At 44.0% G+C, this 17,640-nt stretch overlaps 1 protein-coding gene across 2 annotated transcripts in view; it reads left to right on the top strand.

Moving 5' to 3' along the window:
- Positions 1–436: 436 nt before the first annotated feature.
- The window catches only part of pod1 (coronin), a 36,752-nt gene continuing 19,548 nt past the window's right edge, over positions 437–17,640 (top strand). The window contains exons 1-13 of one of the 2 annotated variants that reach the window (XM_089567078.1): positions 437–537; positions 999–1,090; positions 1,521–1,617; positions 1,723–1,803; positions 1,896–1,966; positions 2,105–2,294; positions 4,694–4,818; positions 6,182–6,268; positions 10,256–10,338; positions 13,843–13,897; positions 14,001–14,058; positions 14,913–15,058; positions 17,450–17,545. In XM_089567078.1, the coding sequence (XP_089423204.1) occupies positions 1,028–1,090; positions 1,521–1,617; positions 1,723–1,803; positions 1,896–1,966; positions 2,105–2,294; positions 4,694–4,818; positions 6,182–6,268; positions 10,256–10,338; positions 13,843–13,897; positions 14,001–14,058; positions 14,913–15,058; positions 17,450–17,545 (1,152 nt within the window). In that variant the 5' untranslated portion in view covers positions 437–537; positions 999–1,027. Of the gene's footprint in view, positions 538–584; positions 837–998; positions 1,091–1,520; positions 1,618–1,722; positions 1,804–1,895; positions 1,967–2,104; positions 2,295–4,693; positions 4,819–6,181; positions 6,269–10,255; positions 10,339–13,842; positions 13,898–14,000; positions 14,059–14,912; positions 15,059–17,449; positions 17,546–17,640 lie in introns of those variants that run through there. The other variant, XM_089567079.1, reaches the window with a different exon arrangement.

Raw genomic sequence — 17,640 nt, 5'->3', positions numbered from 1 at the left:
GGGGAATACAAAACGCAATAGTCAGCATACAGTCTGACAGTGGATCTGGGGCCGACAGGTATATCATTGATGAATATGAGGAACAGTAATGGTCCGAGGGCGAGCACCGAACCTTGTGGCACTCGGTGCGCATAATTATGGCTTCTGTACAAGATAATCATCATCAAACGTCTAACTTCTAATGTTATTACATTATCTCGTAACATCAAATTATTTTTCGATTATAGGTCGCACTTGAAGGCGCTTCGAAATCAAGCTATGAATCTTGCAGTATAATTGCAAACGTATAGGCGTAACATGCTGAGCGTCTTACTTAACCAAATCAAATCTGCGGCAGTCGTCTCGACTGCGGTTTCAAAACAGGACGCGTGAAGCGATTGTCGCTGTTTGAAGCGTGGTGTGAAGGCCCCGCATCATTATCGATCGTGGGAGGCGGTGACGTCAAATCCAAGGCCACGTGACGCGTTGTCCCACGTGATCAACTGGGAGGCGTCGTTTCTTCACTGAAGTAAACTTGGGAGCAGGAGTCTGCACAACGTATGTATTTGTTTCATGTCGCCTCTCTTCAGTTTCGTGGAATTACCCAAGGGACTTTCAAACAACATTTCGCATTACATGGGCTATCGAAGATATTTGTATCGAGCCGCGAGCGCCAGGTTTGGACAGAACGTAGCCAAATGATCTGTCAACAGGGGCTGCTGCAGCCGGTGGTGGTGTGGTGCAGCTGACAGGTTCGGCAATGTGTTGTGGGCTCTATTTTGGAGCCTGATTGTGCCAAATTGGCCGTGAGCGCAGTCGGACGGCGCTGATTGAATTGGACGCAGAGATTTCGGGCCGTGAGTAGTGCATGTTGGCCCTCGTTTGCGACAGATTGGTTCGTTTCGGTGGCTGACTTCACCAGTTCCTTTGTTGAGCCGCCTGCTCGCGGCTGCTGACATCGCCCATACGCCACTTTGGGCGTCTGCATTCTCCCTCGCATTTTTTTTTCTCTTTCGCAGAAATACTCAGTTTATGTACCCGGCGTTCTATGTATCGCTTCAAGAGCTCCAAGTATAAAAATGCCACACCTAAAGTCCCAAAGAAAGGCGAGGTGAGTTGCTTCATCAATCCTGCCGCTGACGGTCGTCGTCTTGCGCGTGTTTTGCCTAGCGTAGTATTTTTAATTGCCACGTTCGACCGCCTTCTTAGCGGCTGTTCGACCTTTACGCGGTTCCGCTCCGGCTGAGACGAGTGCGCGAGAATGGCCCTGTGTTATAATGGGCGCAGTAACAGCGGCGCGCTTAGCATACATTCATACCTCCGCCGGGTGAATCACGGTTCTCGTCCCTACGCTGCCGGCTTCGTGGCAAAGCTTGTGGATCACTTGCGTCTGGACATTGAGCCGCCGGTTTCGATTTGCGCACGGAATGCCTTGCGCCGCAAATTCGCCCTTCTTGGAGGAGCAGGCGTGTTGTTTGCAGAGTTCTTGTCTCCAGTCTTCTCGTTTGCGATTTTGCTAAGAAATATCTTGTCAATTTCAGGGTTGGGTTCTTGACATATCTGTTGGCGCGCCACAGTCGTTCGGAAACCACATAAAGGCAAGCGCTTTGCACAAAGTCTTCAGCGTTGATAACCGAGGTGGGTGCTTTTATAAGTCTCTTTTATTTTATTTAGGCACTTCGTTAACTCATTGATTTATTTGTTGCGTTTCTGATTGCTATCCTTGTCGTTATCCTTCTTCAGGCGGTGGCAGCCTAGGTGTCCTGCCGCTAGATGACACAGGCAAAAAGAGCAAGAACTGCCCCTTACTGCATGCACATTCCGGTGTGTACAAACCGCTTCGTTTATACGCACCTGTGACCGCGTTATTTCTTCACAACGTTTTGCGGAAAACTTACTTCTCGTTCACTTTCCAGAGTTCATAACAGACTTTGATTTTTGCCCATATGATGACGGACTTTTGGCTACCTGCTCTCATGACGCCACCGTAAGCTGTTTGTTGATCTGCTTTCGTTTATTTGCGTTTCTGAGACGCATATTTCGTAACTGTTTTGATTTGTAATTCAGTTCGTGGTCTTGTAAAAAAAAGAAATGGCCTGTAGCCTCATGGGCTTCTTCACTGCAGATCAAAATCTGGAGGATTCCTGACGGCGGGATCGTGCCTAATGTGCCCCAAAACCCAGAAATTGTTCTTCACCCTGGCAAGTCTCGTATTGAGAACTTGGCTTTTAACCCAGCTGTGGACTGTCTCCTGGCTGCGGCTACTGATAGTGCTGTCCAGATCTGGGACCTAGTCAAGCAGTCTGAGCTCGGCAGTAAGTATTAACAAAACACAAAGAAAGCAGTGTTTTCTGATGAGGGTTCTCGCATCAGGTCGAGACTGTGGTCATACTAGGCGAATTCATGAAGGCAGGTCATAAAAGGGAGCTGGTGAGCTAAAGGGGCTCTAAAATGTTATATGAAAGCTACTGTATTTCTGCCCTTGGTTCATCCCTCTTTTATAAGCTTTACTTGTGTATTGAGACATGCCTAGCAACCTTCTCTCTCTCTGCGTTTAAGATCATCAGAAATGTTTTATAGTACAGCTCTCACTAACTAACTATGGAACCGAAATGCTTTCATATTTAATTCCCAGTCTTCTAAATAAACATACACAGGCCATAGAAATTATTCAGAAATCTGTTTCCCAAAAGTCATTCAATAGAAATGCTAAAGCTTACCTCCTTTCTCGCCCGAATGATTAAAATTCTTGATGTCCCTGTTTTTCCGTCAACTCTTTGAATTCTCGTGTTTTTCTTGTTGTGATGTGTCTTGTAAATATTTACTTTAATTATGTCATTGCAAAAGTATGCACCTTCCTCCTACTTTTACCTTGTATAATTATGTGTTGTTTTTTCTAATGAGAGTGTATGAAGCTCTTGCTTCTTTTGCCGCTTGTCGTGAGCATTGTGTCGGGTGCTTGGGCCCCGTCAGGCAGAGTGCATCTGCCTTTTGCCCCTGCATCCGAGACCTTGTTGTCTAAATAAAGATCTATCTATCTACTGGCATAGCGATATAGGAACACAGATGAATTTTGATTGTAGCTGTAGATTATAAGTTGTATACATTATTTAAGTGACTATAAATATGGTTATGCAGTGAGCCTAGAGCAACGTTTCTTGCAAGGATGCCATATAAGCAGATATTTCCAAGAAAAAAAACAAAAAAACTAAGCATCAGCTCGTGATGTGCCAGGCACTTTTTCACATAGTTCTGATGATTTTGCTAAAAGTGAGTTATTGGCTGCACCGTGTTAATTACTTGCAAAATAAGTGTCTGAAAGCATGATAGTTGCTTGGAGCACTTTTTTTTTGCTCTGATTAATGAATAGTAAAGTGAAAAAAAAAAAATGGTGGACAATTCAACGTGGTTAGGCCAAATGCAAATTAGGTGGGCTAGTGCTTCGGTTTTCACTTTGGTTTCGGTTTGAGGCGCATTTTTCAAGGTCAGCAGGCTTCAGACAAAGATCGATGAAATCGGACTTAAGCTTTGCACTCTGGTTTTTAACATATGACTAATAATGCCACTGTTGTCACTCTCATAATCTTCTGTGTGGCTCATAATAAAGTGCATGTCATTTTGCGAGTGTTCAACTGAGCATGTTGGCTGAGCCTGTGGCCTATGTGGTTAGCTAGCCCAGCATGACTTTGCTAGGCCGGGTAGACAGTTTTTACGCTTATGAATACCTGCTGGTACTCTGCTAATGGTTTATGGTTATCTTGCAGCTGATGTTACCAGTCATGTTTGCAAGTTTCAGAACTGTGATCTGTTTTTTCATGCATGGTGAAATTTGGAGGCTCAATCAATTTTTGGAAGAGTAGATGCTACATGAAGTTGTCTTTAACCCTTTCACTGCCAGGTTTTTTTACTCACATCTGCACACACCCTGCCGGGTTTTTTTTGCATGTTAGTTTCCTGGAATTTTTTTGCTAGTAACACACTAAAATGCTCTGCAGGACATGTAGATATGTTTATTCAGGATAATCTTATAGATATTAGTTGTAATGAATCAAATCTTCCAGCACCAATCTGGCCTGTCGAATTTCCTCCTCTTACGCGGATTTTTCGGTGGCAGGGGGACTTCATCGCTGTCATCACTCGACAAGGCACTTAGGTGGGCTCCTTCCTCGTTCTCATTATCATTGGACTCCGAATTCACAAGCAATTTTGAATTTCTTCGTCCGTCAAAGCGCGGACGAGTGTGGCACATAGCCTCATGGCTGCTGTGCGCAGACCAAAACGAAGTGACTCGGATGTGGAAACATGCGCGCCATCTGTTGTTTAAAATTTACCCTACAAGATCTGTGAATTTACGGAGTCTCTCCATAGATGGTGCTACCTGTTTGCATAGTTTTTTTTTTTACACGAGTATTATCGGGAGCTGCAGGTGGTGAGTTAAAAAGCCAAAACGAGTTAACTCGGGAGAGGCAGGGGGTGTGCATATGTGGTAGCCCGAGTTATCTCGGGAGTGGCAGATTAAGGGTTAATGCCTATTTGTATGAATGGTCGTTATCCATTCTATTTTACTTGAACATCGTCTTTAATTTCTTCTAAACCCTTGTGTACTACTGGGTTGTACCATTTTTTTTTTTTTTCAGAGTGATGGTATTATTGGTATTTCGTATGGCCTCCGTTGCACCACTTGCCTGATGCCATTGTGTTCTTTGTTGTCCAGTCAACCTGAAGCATGATGAGCTGATTCAGAGCCTGAGTTGGCGAGGGGATGGAAACCAGCTGGTGAGCTCTGGCAGGGACAAGAAACTACGAGTCTGGGACCCCAGGGCACCAAACAGTTTACTTGTGAGTGTGCTGGGCATTCATAAAAACCCTGTAGTCCCTTTTTGTTTTGATGAGCCGAACGATAGTTTTTTACTATACTGTTTATTGATTGGGGTTGGCAGCTAGGTTGAAACAGGTTATGCAAAGCAACAAGAATGGCGAGATCCTGCACAGAATCTGTAGTCTGTAAAAACACGTCAATGCGGTGAAAATTGATTTATTGAAGAAACTTCCCCTGCCTTCAGATTTTCTGAGAATGGGATTTGCCTGTGTAGTTTCTGTGTGCAACTCTTGCTTGAAATTTTCATCTCTAACATCTTCACACTTGTAGCCTTTCTCCACTTGTTTGTAGTAGAGTGGAAGCTAAGAGATTGACGCAACAGTTTGTAGATCTGTGTGGTTGTCTCATGAATGCATGAAGACACCAAGCGTCTAAAAGTTGTTGCTCTGTGCTTGTATCTTCCAGCCCACTTTGAACAAGTTGGCAGAGAGAGGATAATTATAATTTTGCTTTGTTGGCATTCTATGAATGCCAGTTGTTTGTAGAAGCATGAGGGCACCTTTGAGTCTGTGGTTGTGGTACTAAGTGGCTTGAATGCTTTCTGGATATCATTAAACTGCCCCACTTCTAGCTTCTGTTGCATTGCTTGGAATCAGCTTATTATATCCGCGTGCATGTTTTCTGTGCCTTTGCTGCACTAACGTGATGGTATCAGTGACATCTTGGCAGTGTCTTCACTGAATTGGGCTGCCGTGTTCTAGAACTAAGGCATAAAGCCTGATCACTTTGGGCAACATGTTGTTTATGGTGCTGCTCTACTAGCGCTTCTGATCCCTGATCCTGAATGTATTCAGTACCTATTGAATGCAGATTTATTCATTCTCTCTTGGTCCTCATTTATGAGTCAGCCTGCTACATGGAAGGTGGTGTTGCATGTGCCTGTAGGTGCATAGCTCGTAGCAAACAAGGAAGTTTGTAATGAAGTAAATTGTGCCCCTCTGATTAATATAGGAAGGTGTTTTCGAATTTTAGGCTTTTTTAATATCTTATCTGTGTTTGATTTTTAGTTAGCATTTGAATGTTTCCTGAGTACAACAGTCAGTAGCAGCGGCAGCTCTGAGGTAAAGATTGAAACCCTCATTCGCTTTCGCGGATTGGCTTGGTGTAAGAGCAGGATTGGGCCCATTTACATTTGAGTTCTACTCTGATTGACTTGACTAGGACAGAAAGTGCCTTTTTAGTAGCAGTAGAAATTTTTAAAATTATTGTACAGTTTTTATACCAGTGAAGTTTGTTGGCTTCCTGTGGTATGTAGATGTACTGTTCATCTATCTTGTGATTAACATGAGTGTATGTATTCTTTTTTTTTTTTCACATCCTTAGCATGCACCTGGCCATTCCAACAACAGAGACTCCAGAGTGATCTGGTTGGGGAACACTGACTACATTCTCTCAACTGGCTTGGGCAGTGTGAGTAATCGTTTGTCAACATTTTTTGCATACTCCCGTGAATGTCCATTTCACTGTGCTAGCAGACACCTTCATAGAATCTTTGGGAAACAAGCTTGTGGGGATTCCACTGTAGCTTCTGCTGCTATGTGAGAGGAGTGCTAAGCTTTGTACTAAAATCGATGTTCTGTCTTCTCTGTTAATATTTGAGACCTAGAAGTGTTATAGCTCACTAGCTGTTTTGGACCCAATTGGAGGCAGATTGTGACTAAGGCTAAATCTCAGCCCATTGCAGCACATTTAAGGGGGGGACGAGGGTCTAAAAACTGACCTTTTTATTTGTGGCTAGAATCTCATGAAATTTTGCACACAGATGTTTTTCTCTTGGGATTTCAAAAATGTAGTCATAATTAAGCTGGTAGTCTTAGATCAAAAGCTATTTTAAATTCTAGAGTGTAATTAGGTAATTTCTTACGCAGCTTTAATGAACTTGCTCATTGCATTTTGTTGCTTTTAATTACATGAATTGATAGCTGCCAAATTTTCATACCCGATGACATTCTTACTTTTTTTGTTTAGGCCACATATAAATAGCAATTTACAATTAGCTTAACGAGTTGCAGTGTCATATACTGCGACCTTTTACTCTTGACATATTATATCAGGAGGACATGCCTTTAGAGAAAAATGAAGAATTTCATCGGGTATGGGAACTCTCTGGCTATCAAATCATGTAAATAAAACCAACAAAATGCATTGAGAAAGTTCATTAAAGCTGCGTAAGAAATTACCTAATTACATTCTAGACTTTGTATTATTTAAGACCACCAGCTCAGTTGTGATTACATATTTAGAATCAAAAGAGAAAAACGCATCTGTGTGCAAAATTTCACAAGATTCTAGCCATAAGTAAAAAAGTTAGTTTTAAGACCCTTGTCCCCCCTAACGTGGTTCATCTTCTCCTGGTCTGGCTCTGCAAAATGTCATTCAGTGGTGATACAGTGTGTCCCTCTCAGAACGAACCCTGAGGAGTATGGCTTCAACGTCGGAAGGCAGTGACAAATGAAACGAAACACATACATTACCTGATGCCTCGTGTTCTTGTAGTGGATATCCTGACCCTGAGGGGACTGCCTAGACCTCAGGTTAGAACTTATGAAAATACTCTAGTAATAATGTCAGATGCTTGCGCTCATGTACTCAAGTCTTCATTTCACATGTGCAAGCAGATGTGAATCCTGTCTTCAGCTCCTCCAACAAAGTGTTTCTGTAGTGGTGCCATTCCATTTCTGCCTCAACTTATAAAACTCGGTTTTAGGGTGTCTATGTACTGCTCCAGTTTTTAACCACGAAAAAGGAAATGGTTTACGGTTTATGGTTTATGGGGCTTAATGTCCCAAAGTGGCTCAGGCTATGAGGGACGCCGTAGTGGAGGGCTTCAGAAACTTATTAGTTGGGGCTCTTAATGTGCTCTGACATTGCACAGTACACAGGCCTGAACCTGTGTCTTTAGTGTCAGCAGCCGAGCACCATGACCAGAGCCGTCGCGGCAGCTAGAAGGGAAATGGTGCTACTGTTGGATGGTAGATGCTGTACCATGCTTACGTGAACATCCCACTCAGCGGGACTTTAATTCAAGCCAGGGAGCCAGGCAGCTTACATTCAGTCTTGGCATTGAGTTTGAAGGCAGTCAAGTGTGGTTTTACAGCTTAAAGCCTCATGATAGCATCAGCTGCAAAGCTAATTGCGGCGCAAGCAGTGCTGCTGATAACGTCGTTAGGCAGTGGAAAAATGAGACGTTGCTGTCTTTATTAAGAGGGTGAAAACTTGGGATGTTTTCAAAATGCTCCCCGGCAAAACGTTTCCCTTCACTAACCAAGACTGCAGCGGAGGCAAAAAGTCCAAAGATCACCTTACAGCTATATTCTATACCAACTTAGACAGACATGAAAAAGAAAGAATTTTAGTTATTGGCAAATATAAGAATCCGTGCTACTTAAAGAATTACCCCATCAATGTGCAGTACACAACTAATAAGGCTGCATGGATGACTGCAGAGATCTTCAGCGAATGGCTGACAAACTTTGATGAGAAGATGGCCAGAAAAAAAAAAAACAGGCAAATTCTGAAGTCTTTGGACGGCTGTTCTGTACCCATGAATATCCCGTGATTGAAAGTTGTTCAGCTTAGCTATTTCTCTCCAGCCTGCACATCTCTGCCACAGCCTCTGGATCAAGGGGAGGGGGGGGGGGGGGGGAGGGGTCACAAGAGCTGTGAAAGCGAAGTACAGACGGCGGCCCGTTGAACGACTGCTGTTTTACATGGTGCAGAACAGCGATCAATGTGAAGAGAGCAACCGAAATGCTGACTAGCTCTTGGAGCGACATTGAGAACAGCACAGTGAAAGGGTGCTTCCGAAAAGCGGCTTTTAATCTGCAGCAGGAAGAGGGCACTACAGATGAAGGCATGCCATGTGCAGACGAGCAGCCAAAAACTTGGCCGATCATTCGGAGTAAATTTGAAGAACAGTACATTCCTCAGCTTTGTTGAAGCAAACAACACTATTCCTGTTGCGGAAGACCTCTTGAGAAAATAGTCGGAATTGTGCAGCAAGAGAACCAAGACCGATCAGGATGGGCAAAAACGAAACAAAAATAAAATTGCCCTTCCCAGACATAGAAGCTAGAGTATGATGGGATTATATAAGGATTGCAAAATAAAATATCGCGGCAGGACCTATGAGACAGTAATTATATTCAGGCATAAAATAACAAGAAAAAGGCCTCTGTCTCTACCTCTTATGCATAAGTGCAACGGATGAGTCCGACAATGAAACTGATTGTGCACCATCACTGACTTCTGGTGAGGCCATGACATTACTTAGGCAAGTGCGCTGACACATACAGCTTTGGCTCAGTGGACATGAAGCTCCTGGCCTTGTCACCAAGCTGGAAGAAGCTGTGCATTTGTGAATGCAGCCATGAAACAGACCAAGATTGAGAATTATTTCACACGCAATGTAGAGTGAAAAAGTTGCAGTGAGGGGAACATGGACCATGTTCAGTGTGTGACTGTGACAACAGCGTGAATACAAATGACATATTGAATTTTTGGAACAGGCTGTAGTGTTGTTTTGTGCTTCTTAGGCTCATAGGGTGCCTGCTTTCAAATAAGGACTGAGTAGACATGCGAAAGCATGTGTTCAGCCCGTTTGGCTCATGGTGTTGCCTTGCTTGGGTGATCAGCATGTCTGGTGACGATATTAGACCAAGGTTAAGCTCTGATCGAGGTTAAGCTGTTCTGATTTGTTCATGCCGCAGGTGGAAGTTGATGAAGGAAGGTGACGATGTTCAGTGCACAGCGCGAGAGTGTTTTGCAGTTTAACACTGGGCGTGATCGGCCGCAGCGATAGAATAGTGCTGCTGTACAGTGGCTAGTGAAGCTTATCTATTTGCGCTGTCGTGGGTCTAAAACCCAGTTTCAGCAATATTTATTTTATTTCTCCACCCTCAAGGTCAGGGATACCACAAGATTCTTCCTTCCTTTGACTGAAAGCTCGACGCGCAGCGTGGTCGTAAGCGACGTGGAAGGATCCGAAATTGTAGAGCGAAATCATTGTTAGCAGTCTAACGGTGCTGAGTGGGTGCGGCAAGGAAAGAGTAAGGTTGGAGAGAGATGCTTAGAGGTAAATGACCGTAGGTTTGAACACAAGAGTGAGTAATGTAGGTGTAAAAGTGTCATGCACAAGTTGTGGGTCCTTCTAGAGTCAAGTTCTCATTAGCATTCTTGCATCACCATCTTTTTGCCTGTCTCATAGTGTTACTGTGAACCACTACAATGAATCCATTACAGTGATAAAAGCGATTCTCAAAACACTGCTAGGCTGACTGCCATTTGCTTGACAAGGTGCACTGCGGGTTCTGCTTGAGACCGTTCATGTGTAATGCCATTTGATAAATCCATGTCCTCTGTGCGATGCTGCATGAGTCTTCCGTTCCTCTGCTGCAGGCAAGGGAACGAGAGGTGTGCCTGCGGGATGTTCGTAGGTTTGACCTTCCTTGCTCCAACTGGTCTGGTGACAGTGCCATGGGGTGAGTGACATCATGTGAATAAATCCTGCTGCCTGAATGAGAACATGTTTTTGTATGCTTTAGCTGTCTGAGCCTGTTGTATTACTAGCTTGTTTGTAGAAGTCTACACAGAGTGCTGAGCAGACATTTGTGTGACTAATTTCTGGAGACAGTTTGCTTTTCTGTAAAAGGTAGGATTGTGCGAATCAGTCAGAAAAGGATAGAAGATAAGATATACAAACAAAAACGACACCTTGGGCGCAGGCTTCCAACTGTTTATTCATGAGTGAAAGCATATGCTATATAAGTGCGGAACCAAAGCACACAACCGCTTTTGTCATCCGCACAGGCACTGATATGCAATAGCACACAGTGATTATACATCTTTTTTCCATTGGTGAACAAAAACAAATAAATCTCATTATTGCAGGAGGCCATATTAAGCAAATGGGAAAAAAACGAGAATCGAAACTAACGATCACTTTAATTAAAGGCAAAGGGAATTTTAAATGAGGAATGCCATTGTACATGGCAAAACAACAATCAACAGAATGAAGGTGATGGTGAGAGGATGGTCAAATGTTTAGGGGAATCCCCCAAGGTGGAGTAGATTTGTAATAAGGGAGTAATTACTCATTGACATCCACCCAAGCGCAGCCATACGGCTACAAAGGAAAGCTATACAGCTTTCTCAGAAACTTCGCAGTTAAAGAAAAATTCGTCCTGGTCCGGGGTTCGAACCCGGGACCACCGCTTCACCGGAGCAGTCGCTCTACCAATTGAGCTAACCGGGACGGCAAGCTTATGGTAGGGCGAGAGCGAATTGATCAATAACTCGAAGCGGGAACAGTGTTGGTCAAATGTTTAGTGGAATCCCCCAAGGTGGAGTAGATTTGTAATAAGGGAGTAATTACTCCCTTATCATTGACATCCACCCAAGCGCAGCCATACGGCTACAAAGGAAAGCTATACAGCTTTCTCAGAAACTTCGCAGTTAAAGAAAAATTCGTCCTGGTCTGGGGTTCGAACCTGGGACCACCACTTCACCGGAGCAGTCGCTCTACCAATTGAGCTAACCGGGACGGCAAGCTTATGGTAGGGCGAGAGTGAATTGATCAATAACTCAAAGCGCGAACAGTGTTGGTCAAATGTTTAGGGGAATCCCCCAAGGTGGAGTAGAGGAGAGGATAAAAGCATGGTATGAAGTGTGTAAAAACAAGCATGACAGGATGGAAAACAAGGAACATGCATATAGGAGGACGTCAAAAACAGGTAAAATACATTTTCTGGCTTTAAAAAAACAATTCATAGCCAAGCAATGGACATGAAAGACATCAGAAAATAAGTGGCCTTTTAAAAAAAACTATTTCATCCTGTGAAAGCAAAAGAGATGAGGTGTTGCCACATGTTTCACCAGTTTTCATGATGTGAAAAACTTCAATGACTTCCCTGTCAGTCTTGCCTTTTGGTTTGAACAAAAACTTGGTGTTACGAAGGACTGGAGTACAAGGCACTTTTTGTTACCCTTACTCTTTCCTTCACAGTTTTGACAATGGTGTGCTAGGTGACCCCCACAGTTCTTTATTGCCAGACTATGTTTATGTGCCCGCTCATTTAAACATCTCAGTCTGACCAATGTAACATCTGCTGCAGGTGAGGGGAATTTTGTATACAAGATCTGAATTGCACTTCATGGACTTTCTTCTCATTTCGGTTCACACTGATACGGAGTTGGGATAGTTCCCTTGGCCCTGCGTAAACTGAGCAGCGTGTGCCCTTTGGTACCCAAAGAAAAGAAAAGCAGACTGCAGTGTACCACGAACCACGAGAAAAAGCTCACAAGTGCGATTCAAGTCTTGTGTATGAAATTCCCCTCGCCTGCGGCAGGTGTTACATTGGTCAAACCAGTAGATTGGTTTTGACGAACAGGTACATGAAAGGACTCAATCCATAAAGAACAACTCTGGAAGTCACCTAGCACATCAGCTGTCAGAATTGTGAAGGTAAGGGTAACAAAAAAGTGCCTTGCACTTCGGTATTTCGTAACACCGCTTTTTTGCTCAGATCAAATGGCAAGTCTCAAAGGGAGGTCGTTACAGCGTTTCGCATTATGAAAACTGGCCAGAAAATGTGTCAGCACTCCGAAACATTAACACAAGGCGCGCACTGCCAAAGGGCACTGACGTCGACTGCTCGAAACTTAGGAACTACGTACGCTGAGTTTACACTCTGCAATGAGTTAACAAACCAGGCACTGAGTCTGCTTCGCACTCACCTACCAGAAGTGTACTAGAAAGAGGAGACAGGCCAGTGTGGGTGCTCACGCTACCCACAAAAGCTACCCGCGGTACCCAGATTTAGAAACCATGATTACCTAACAATGTCACTCCTTGTTTCATTTTCCCTTCGCCTTTAATCAAGGTGAATGTTAATTTTGTTTCTTTTTTTTTCCCACTTGTTTATCTGGCCTCCCACAATGATGCAGTTGCTGTTTTAATGTTTTCCTTTACCCAAGGGGGAAAAAAAAAATTATGCCAGTGGTTATGGCGCTCGGCTGCTGACCTAAAAGACGCAGGTTTGATCCCGGCCGCGGTGGTCAAATTTCAATGGAGGCGTAATTCTAGAGGCCTATGTACCGTCAGACGTGCGTTGGCCCATGTACCGCCAAAGCACGCCAAAGAACCCCTAGTGGTTGAAATTTTCAGAGCCCTTCACTACGGTGCCCCTCATAGCCCGAGTCGCTTTGGGATGTTAAACCCCCATAAACTATTAAATAAAACTGATATCAGTACCTGTGCAAATGACAAAAGTGGTTGCACGCTTTGGTTCTGCTTTTATATAGCATGTGCTTTCACTCATGAATAAACAATTGGAAGCCTGCGCCCATGATGTTGTTTTCATTGCTGTATTTCCTGTCCTGTCTGATCTGTGCAGTCCTACCTTTTATTTCAATGAACCAACTAGCTGGCAAGAACATTATACTGCTGTCCTTCTGTGTTTAGTCTGGTGTCATTGCCTTTATGCTGTGGCCATTGTGCTTTCTTAATTGGCAGATTGCATCACCAGCACATTCAGACTAGAAAGACACCATGGCCAGGCTTCAGGACAATGCTCTAGCGCGTCGATCGCTCCTGAAGTTTCCTTATATAAATACTTCTAGGCTTACGAGTGCAAGTGATGGTTAAGAACTGATCCCCTTGCACCATTACTGCCACACTAATGCGCTTGCAACAAATGTTATTTTTTATGCCAAATCTTAAACCTAAACGTGGACTCTTTGCACCAGCTTTTGTATTGAGTCTTTTAGTCTGGCTGTGCTTGCCTATAAGGGTGCTGGCTAATCCCAGCAGGTTTTGTTTTGGCCTGCCACTAGTAGTAAAGCTTGGCAGATTTCTGTAGACGAGTGCGTAACAACCTGTGCCACGTAGTCACCCTGCTAGCGTTCGTGCTTTTGTCTTTGGTTGAGATTGAGATTGCATTGCTTGAACTCACACTGATAGAGCTCTGGGCTTTCTTCCTTTCTAGTGTTTACATTCCCCTGTATGACCCTGACACCAACATGCTCTTCCTGGCTGCTAAGGTACCTGCCCCTCACTCATTAATACTGCCCTCAAAAGGCCACTTACTCACTTCCATCCTTTGGATGTTACAATTGGCATCCTGGCAATTTTTTACCCTTGCAGGGTGACGTTACTGTCAACTTTTGGGAGGTGACTTTCAAAGAGCCCTTCCTGAGCGAAGGTGAGAAGTAGCCTCCACTGTATGATTAACTGACAGTTTACAAAGCTGTTCAACTTTGCGCGAATTTGTGCAACTTTGAATGCTTATGCAGATGTGCATGAGGTGAAAGTGTGTGGATGCATTTTTTAATCTTGATGTTTTCATTGATTTGTTCTGTTCACTACTACTGATTTAAAATTGTCTGGGCCGCCGCGGTGGCTCAGTGGCTATGGTGCTCGGCTGCTGGCCCGAAAGACGCGGGTTCGATCCCGGCCGCGGCGGCTGAATTTCTTTGGAGGAGAAATTCGAGGCCCGTGTACTGTGCGATGTCAGTGCACGTTAAAGAACCCCAGGTGGTCGAAATTTCCGGAGCCCTCCATTACGGCGTCTCTCATAGCCTTAGTCGCTTTGGGACGTTAAACCCCATAAACCAAACCAAAATTGTCTGGCATTGCACTTTACTGTGTTATGTATTTTCATGTCTAATAGAGGCTTTCATGCTAGTTGTCTTCAAAAAACAGGTCGCGTGCTCTTTGTATCCTAATGCTACACCTTTGAACCACAAGGTTTCTGACCTTATATTCGACTTTTTTTAGAAGTAACTGCTTGTCCCAAAGAGAACATAATGCCAATGTGGAGCTGTGGGAAATAATTGTGTTGCTTTGCAGTTTATCTTGGGGCAATCTTCAAAGTGGGGTAGGAGTCGTGACTGGCAAGCCATTAGCGGAGGCTCCGCATTTGATGGATTCGTTTAGTTCTTAGAGGAACCTATCAGGGTAGAGGGCCCGATATTTAGTGCTTGTCTGATGTCAACTGAAGCCACAGCTATTGGGCACTGTGACTACTACATCCTTGTGCTGGCGTTCACCCTGCAGCCTCCAAGTACATGGGCGAGGTGCAAATGAAGGGTGTGGGCCTGGTGCCCAAGCGGGCCCTGAAGGTGATGGAAGGCGAGGTCAACCGAGTGCTCATCCTAGGTCAGGAGTGCATTGTGCCGGTGTCCTACCAGGTGCCCCGCAAGGTGGGTTCCCCCATCATTATAGTGCCTCCCCCTTTTTTTTTTCTTGCTGCTGAAAACACTCTTCGCTTGTTCACACTCTGCTCTCACGCCTGCTTTGGGGACACCACAACATTTTAACAAAATCTCAATACAGTCGGGCCCACTTATAACAATACTGGTTATAACAATATATTGGATATAACAATGGTCAGTCGTGGCACCATCATCTTTAACATGTGTTCTGTGGTAAAATAAACTGCTTATAACAATGCTGTCAAGGCACATTATTGGTTATAACAATTAAATCTGGTAATTGAGTGTCAACCATTATAGAAAAAAAATACAAGGAAATGCTACAACCACACCAGAACCACGCTTACAATACGAAAGCGTGTGCGTGTGGGGCCAACCAACGGACTGAGCCAGCGCAGCGACGCCACGAAAGCAAAAGAACCCGTGACCATGCACTCAGAAATGATGCCACTGGGCGTGCCAAGGATGCTTGCGTGTCGCAAATACACAGGCAGGAGAAATGACGGATGCAGTCCCTTGAGCAAAAGACCCATGCAGAGAAGAAAGTAGGGAGCATGGTAGGGAGCCTTGGCGGAGCAGTCCATTATTAACGTTTCTGAGGGGTGTGCCGCTCACAGAAAAAAATGTGCAGACACATTTTTTTGTTTTTACGCTCTGAGCTACGGCTGACACCGGCAGCGCATACGTTGTCCCATCTTCTCCTGTTCTTTGCTAACTTCCCCACGCTCCCAGCTTCACATATTTCACGCGTCCCAGGGGCAGGAGTCGTCACGTCAGGCGAGCTGCTGCATTGCTGCATTGGCTACGCGCGCCATGCGCACTCCCAATCAGTCGGTGCAGTGCGCGTGCGTGCAGCCAGCGTGGTTTTCCTCTTGTCAGCTGTCACCGCACCATTGGTGCATGCTTCTTGACTTTCCCGTAAGAATCACTTCCGGAAAGCCAGTTTGATTCCTGTGACGTGGAGGTGTGCGAAGCACCCGGCGGTGCAGTGATGGGGGTGCTTTGGTCATCAGTGAACGGTTAACATTTTTCTGGACCCCTAATTTCGAATTAACGAGCTTTTACAGACATTAGAACAATCAAACCCGTCCGGGTATTTACTGTCAATAAATGCTATGAAGTCTGTCATCCTTTCTTTTTTTTCGGCACAACCCTGTTATAACAATTATTGGTTATAACAATGGTATTTCCATGGCACTTGAATATTGTTATAAGTGGGCTTGACTGTATTTGCCGACCGTGCCGCGAGTGTACCATGGCCATTGTGTGCTGCTGTTCCCAGAGTCCATATGAACAGTGCTCTGTGAAGCCACTTGGCATCTGAGTTGCTGCTTGTGCATTCTTGTGCTACTGCGTTTCACCAATTTCTCACTTCCTGTATAATCTCATGCCAGCGTAAAGATCAACGCCAGATGTAATCATCTGTAGAAATATTCTATGTGGGCCCTACTCGATGAGGGAGATGTTTTGTGCCTGTTTTGTGCATGGTTTGTGTGTGTTGCTCAGTAGAACTGGTTATGCGTGGCAATTTGATTGCTGCATTGAACGGCTGTGAGACTTGCACACTACTATGATTTGATGCATATGGTGCGAAATGGTCACTGAAGCTGTGTTGGGGTTTGTTATATACACGTTTTAGGCTAATGTTATCTTGTAAAAACGAGATATCAAATGCAGTAAAACCTCAGATATATTTCTGAAAAAAAAAATAAAAAAAAATAAAAATGTGGAGAAAAATGCATTCGGGCAAATGCATGATCCAGACGACCTAATTTTGAAATTTCGAAAAATTGGGACATGTTAATGGCAGATATTTAATGCTCGCAATTTTGAACATACGAACCGTGATGTCATATGAACTGGGTATGTGTCAACAAGGTTTTGCTGTACATGGTCTTCTATGGGAGTTTGAGATGAATAGCCATTCCTTTGTCAAATTCATCGATTTGTAATAAACAGTTTTGTTATAGCAAGGTTTGACTATATATTGTGTGGATAACAATGTTGTCACTAGGAGGAAACCGTAGCTTTTTGCTTGGCAGAGTGCCTTTTCCAGCTTGCTGCCATAGCATTTCTAGAGTGCTAAAGAATGAGCCATTATTCAATACTCTGCATTTATGGTATGGCTTAGTTCTTTCTTCTGTTGCTGCTTTTTTCCGAAAATTGCATGTGTGTTGCACTTGTACCCAGTCCTGTTTGAGGCTCTTTGTGAGAATGATGAAGGTGAAAAAATATAGGCAGCACTGTGTATGCAATTCTTGTTTTCTGCTTTGAAGGATGCAATGCCTCAGTCTAAAGATCATGAGCATTTTTATAGGAGTATTGAAAAAAAAATTCAATTAATACCAAATGAGGCCTGGCATTTCAATTTTTTTTCAGACATACAGGGACTTCCATGCTGATGTCTTTCCGGACACTCAACCACCATCCCCAGCTGTAACTGTACCTGACTGGTTGGACAAGAAGCCTGTCAAGGTAATTACCGTTTGGGCATAGAGATGTAAAATTTCTGGAAACTTGTAGTGTTGAAAAAGTTTTTTTTCTGGAAGTAATGGAAACATTCACAAGGT

The sequence above is a fragment of the Amblyomma mixtum genome, chromosome 1, assembly GCF_055824585.1.
Source record: "Amblyomma mixtum isolate Tamu chromosome 1, ASM5582458v1, whole genome shotgun sequence".
NCBI classification, from domain to species: Eukaryota; Metazoa; Arthropoda; class Arachnida; order Ixodida; family Ixodidae; genus Amblyomma; species Amblyomma mixtum.
This window is presented reverse-complemented; position numbering and strand designations above follow the sequence as displayed.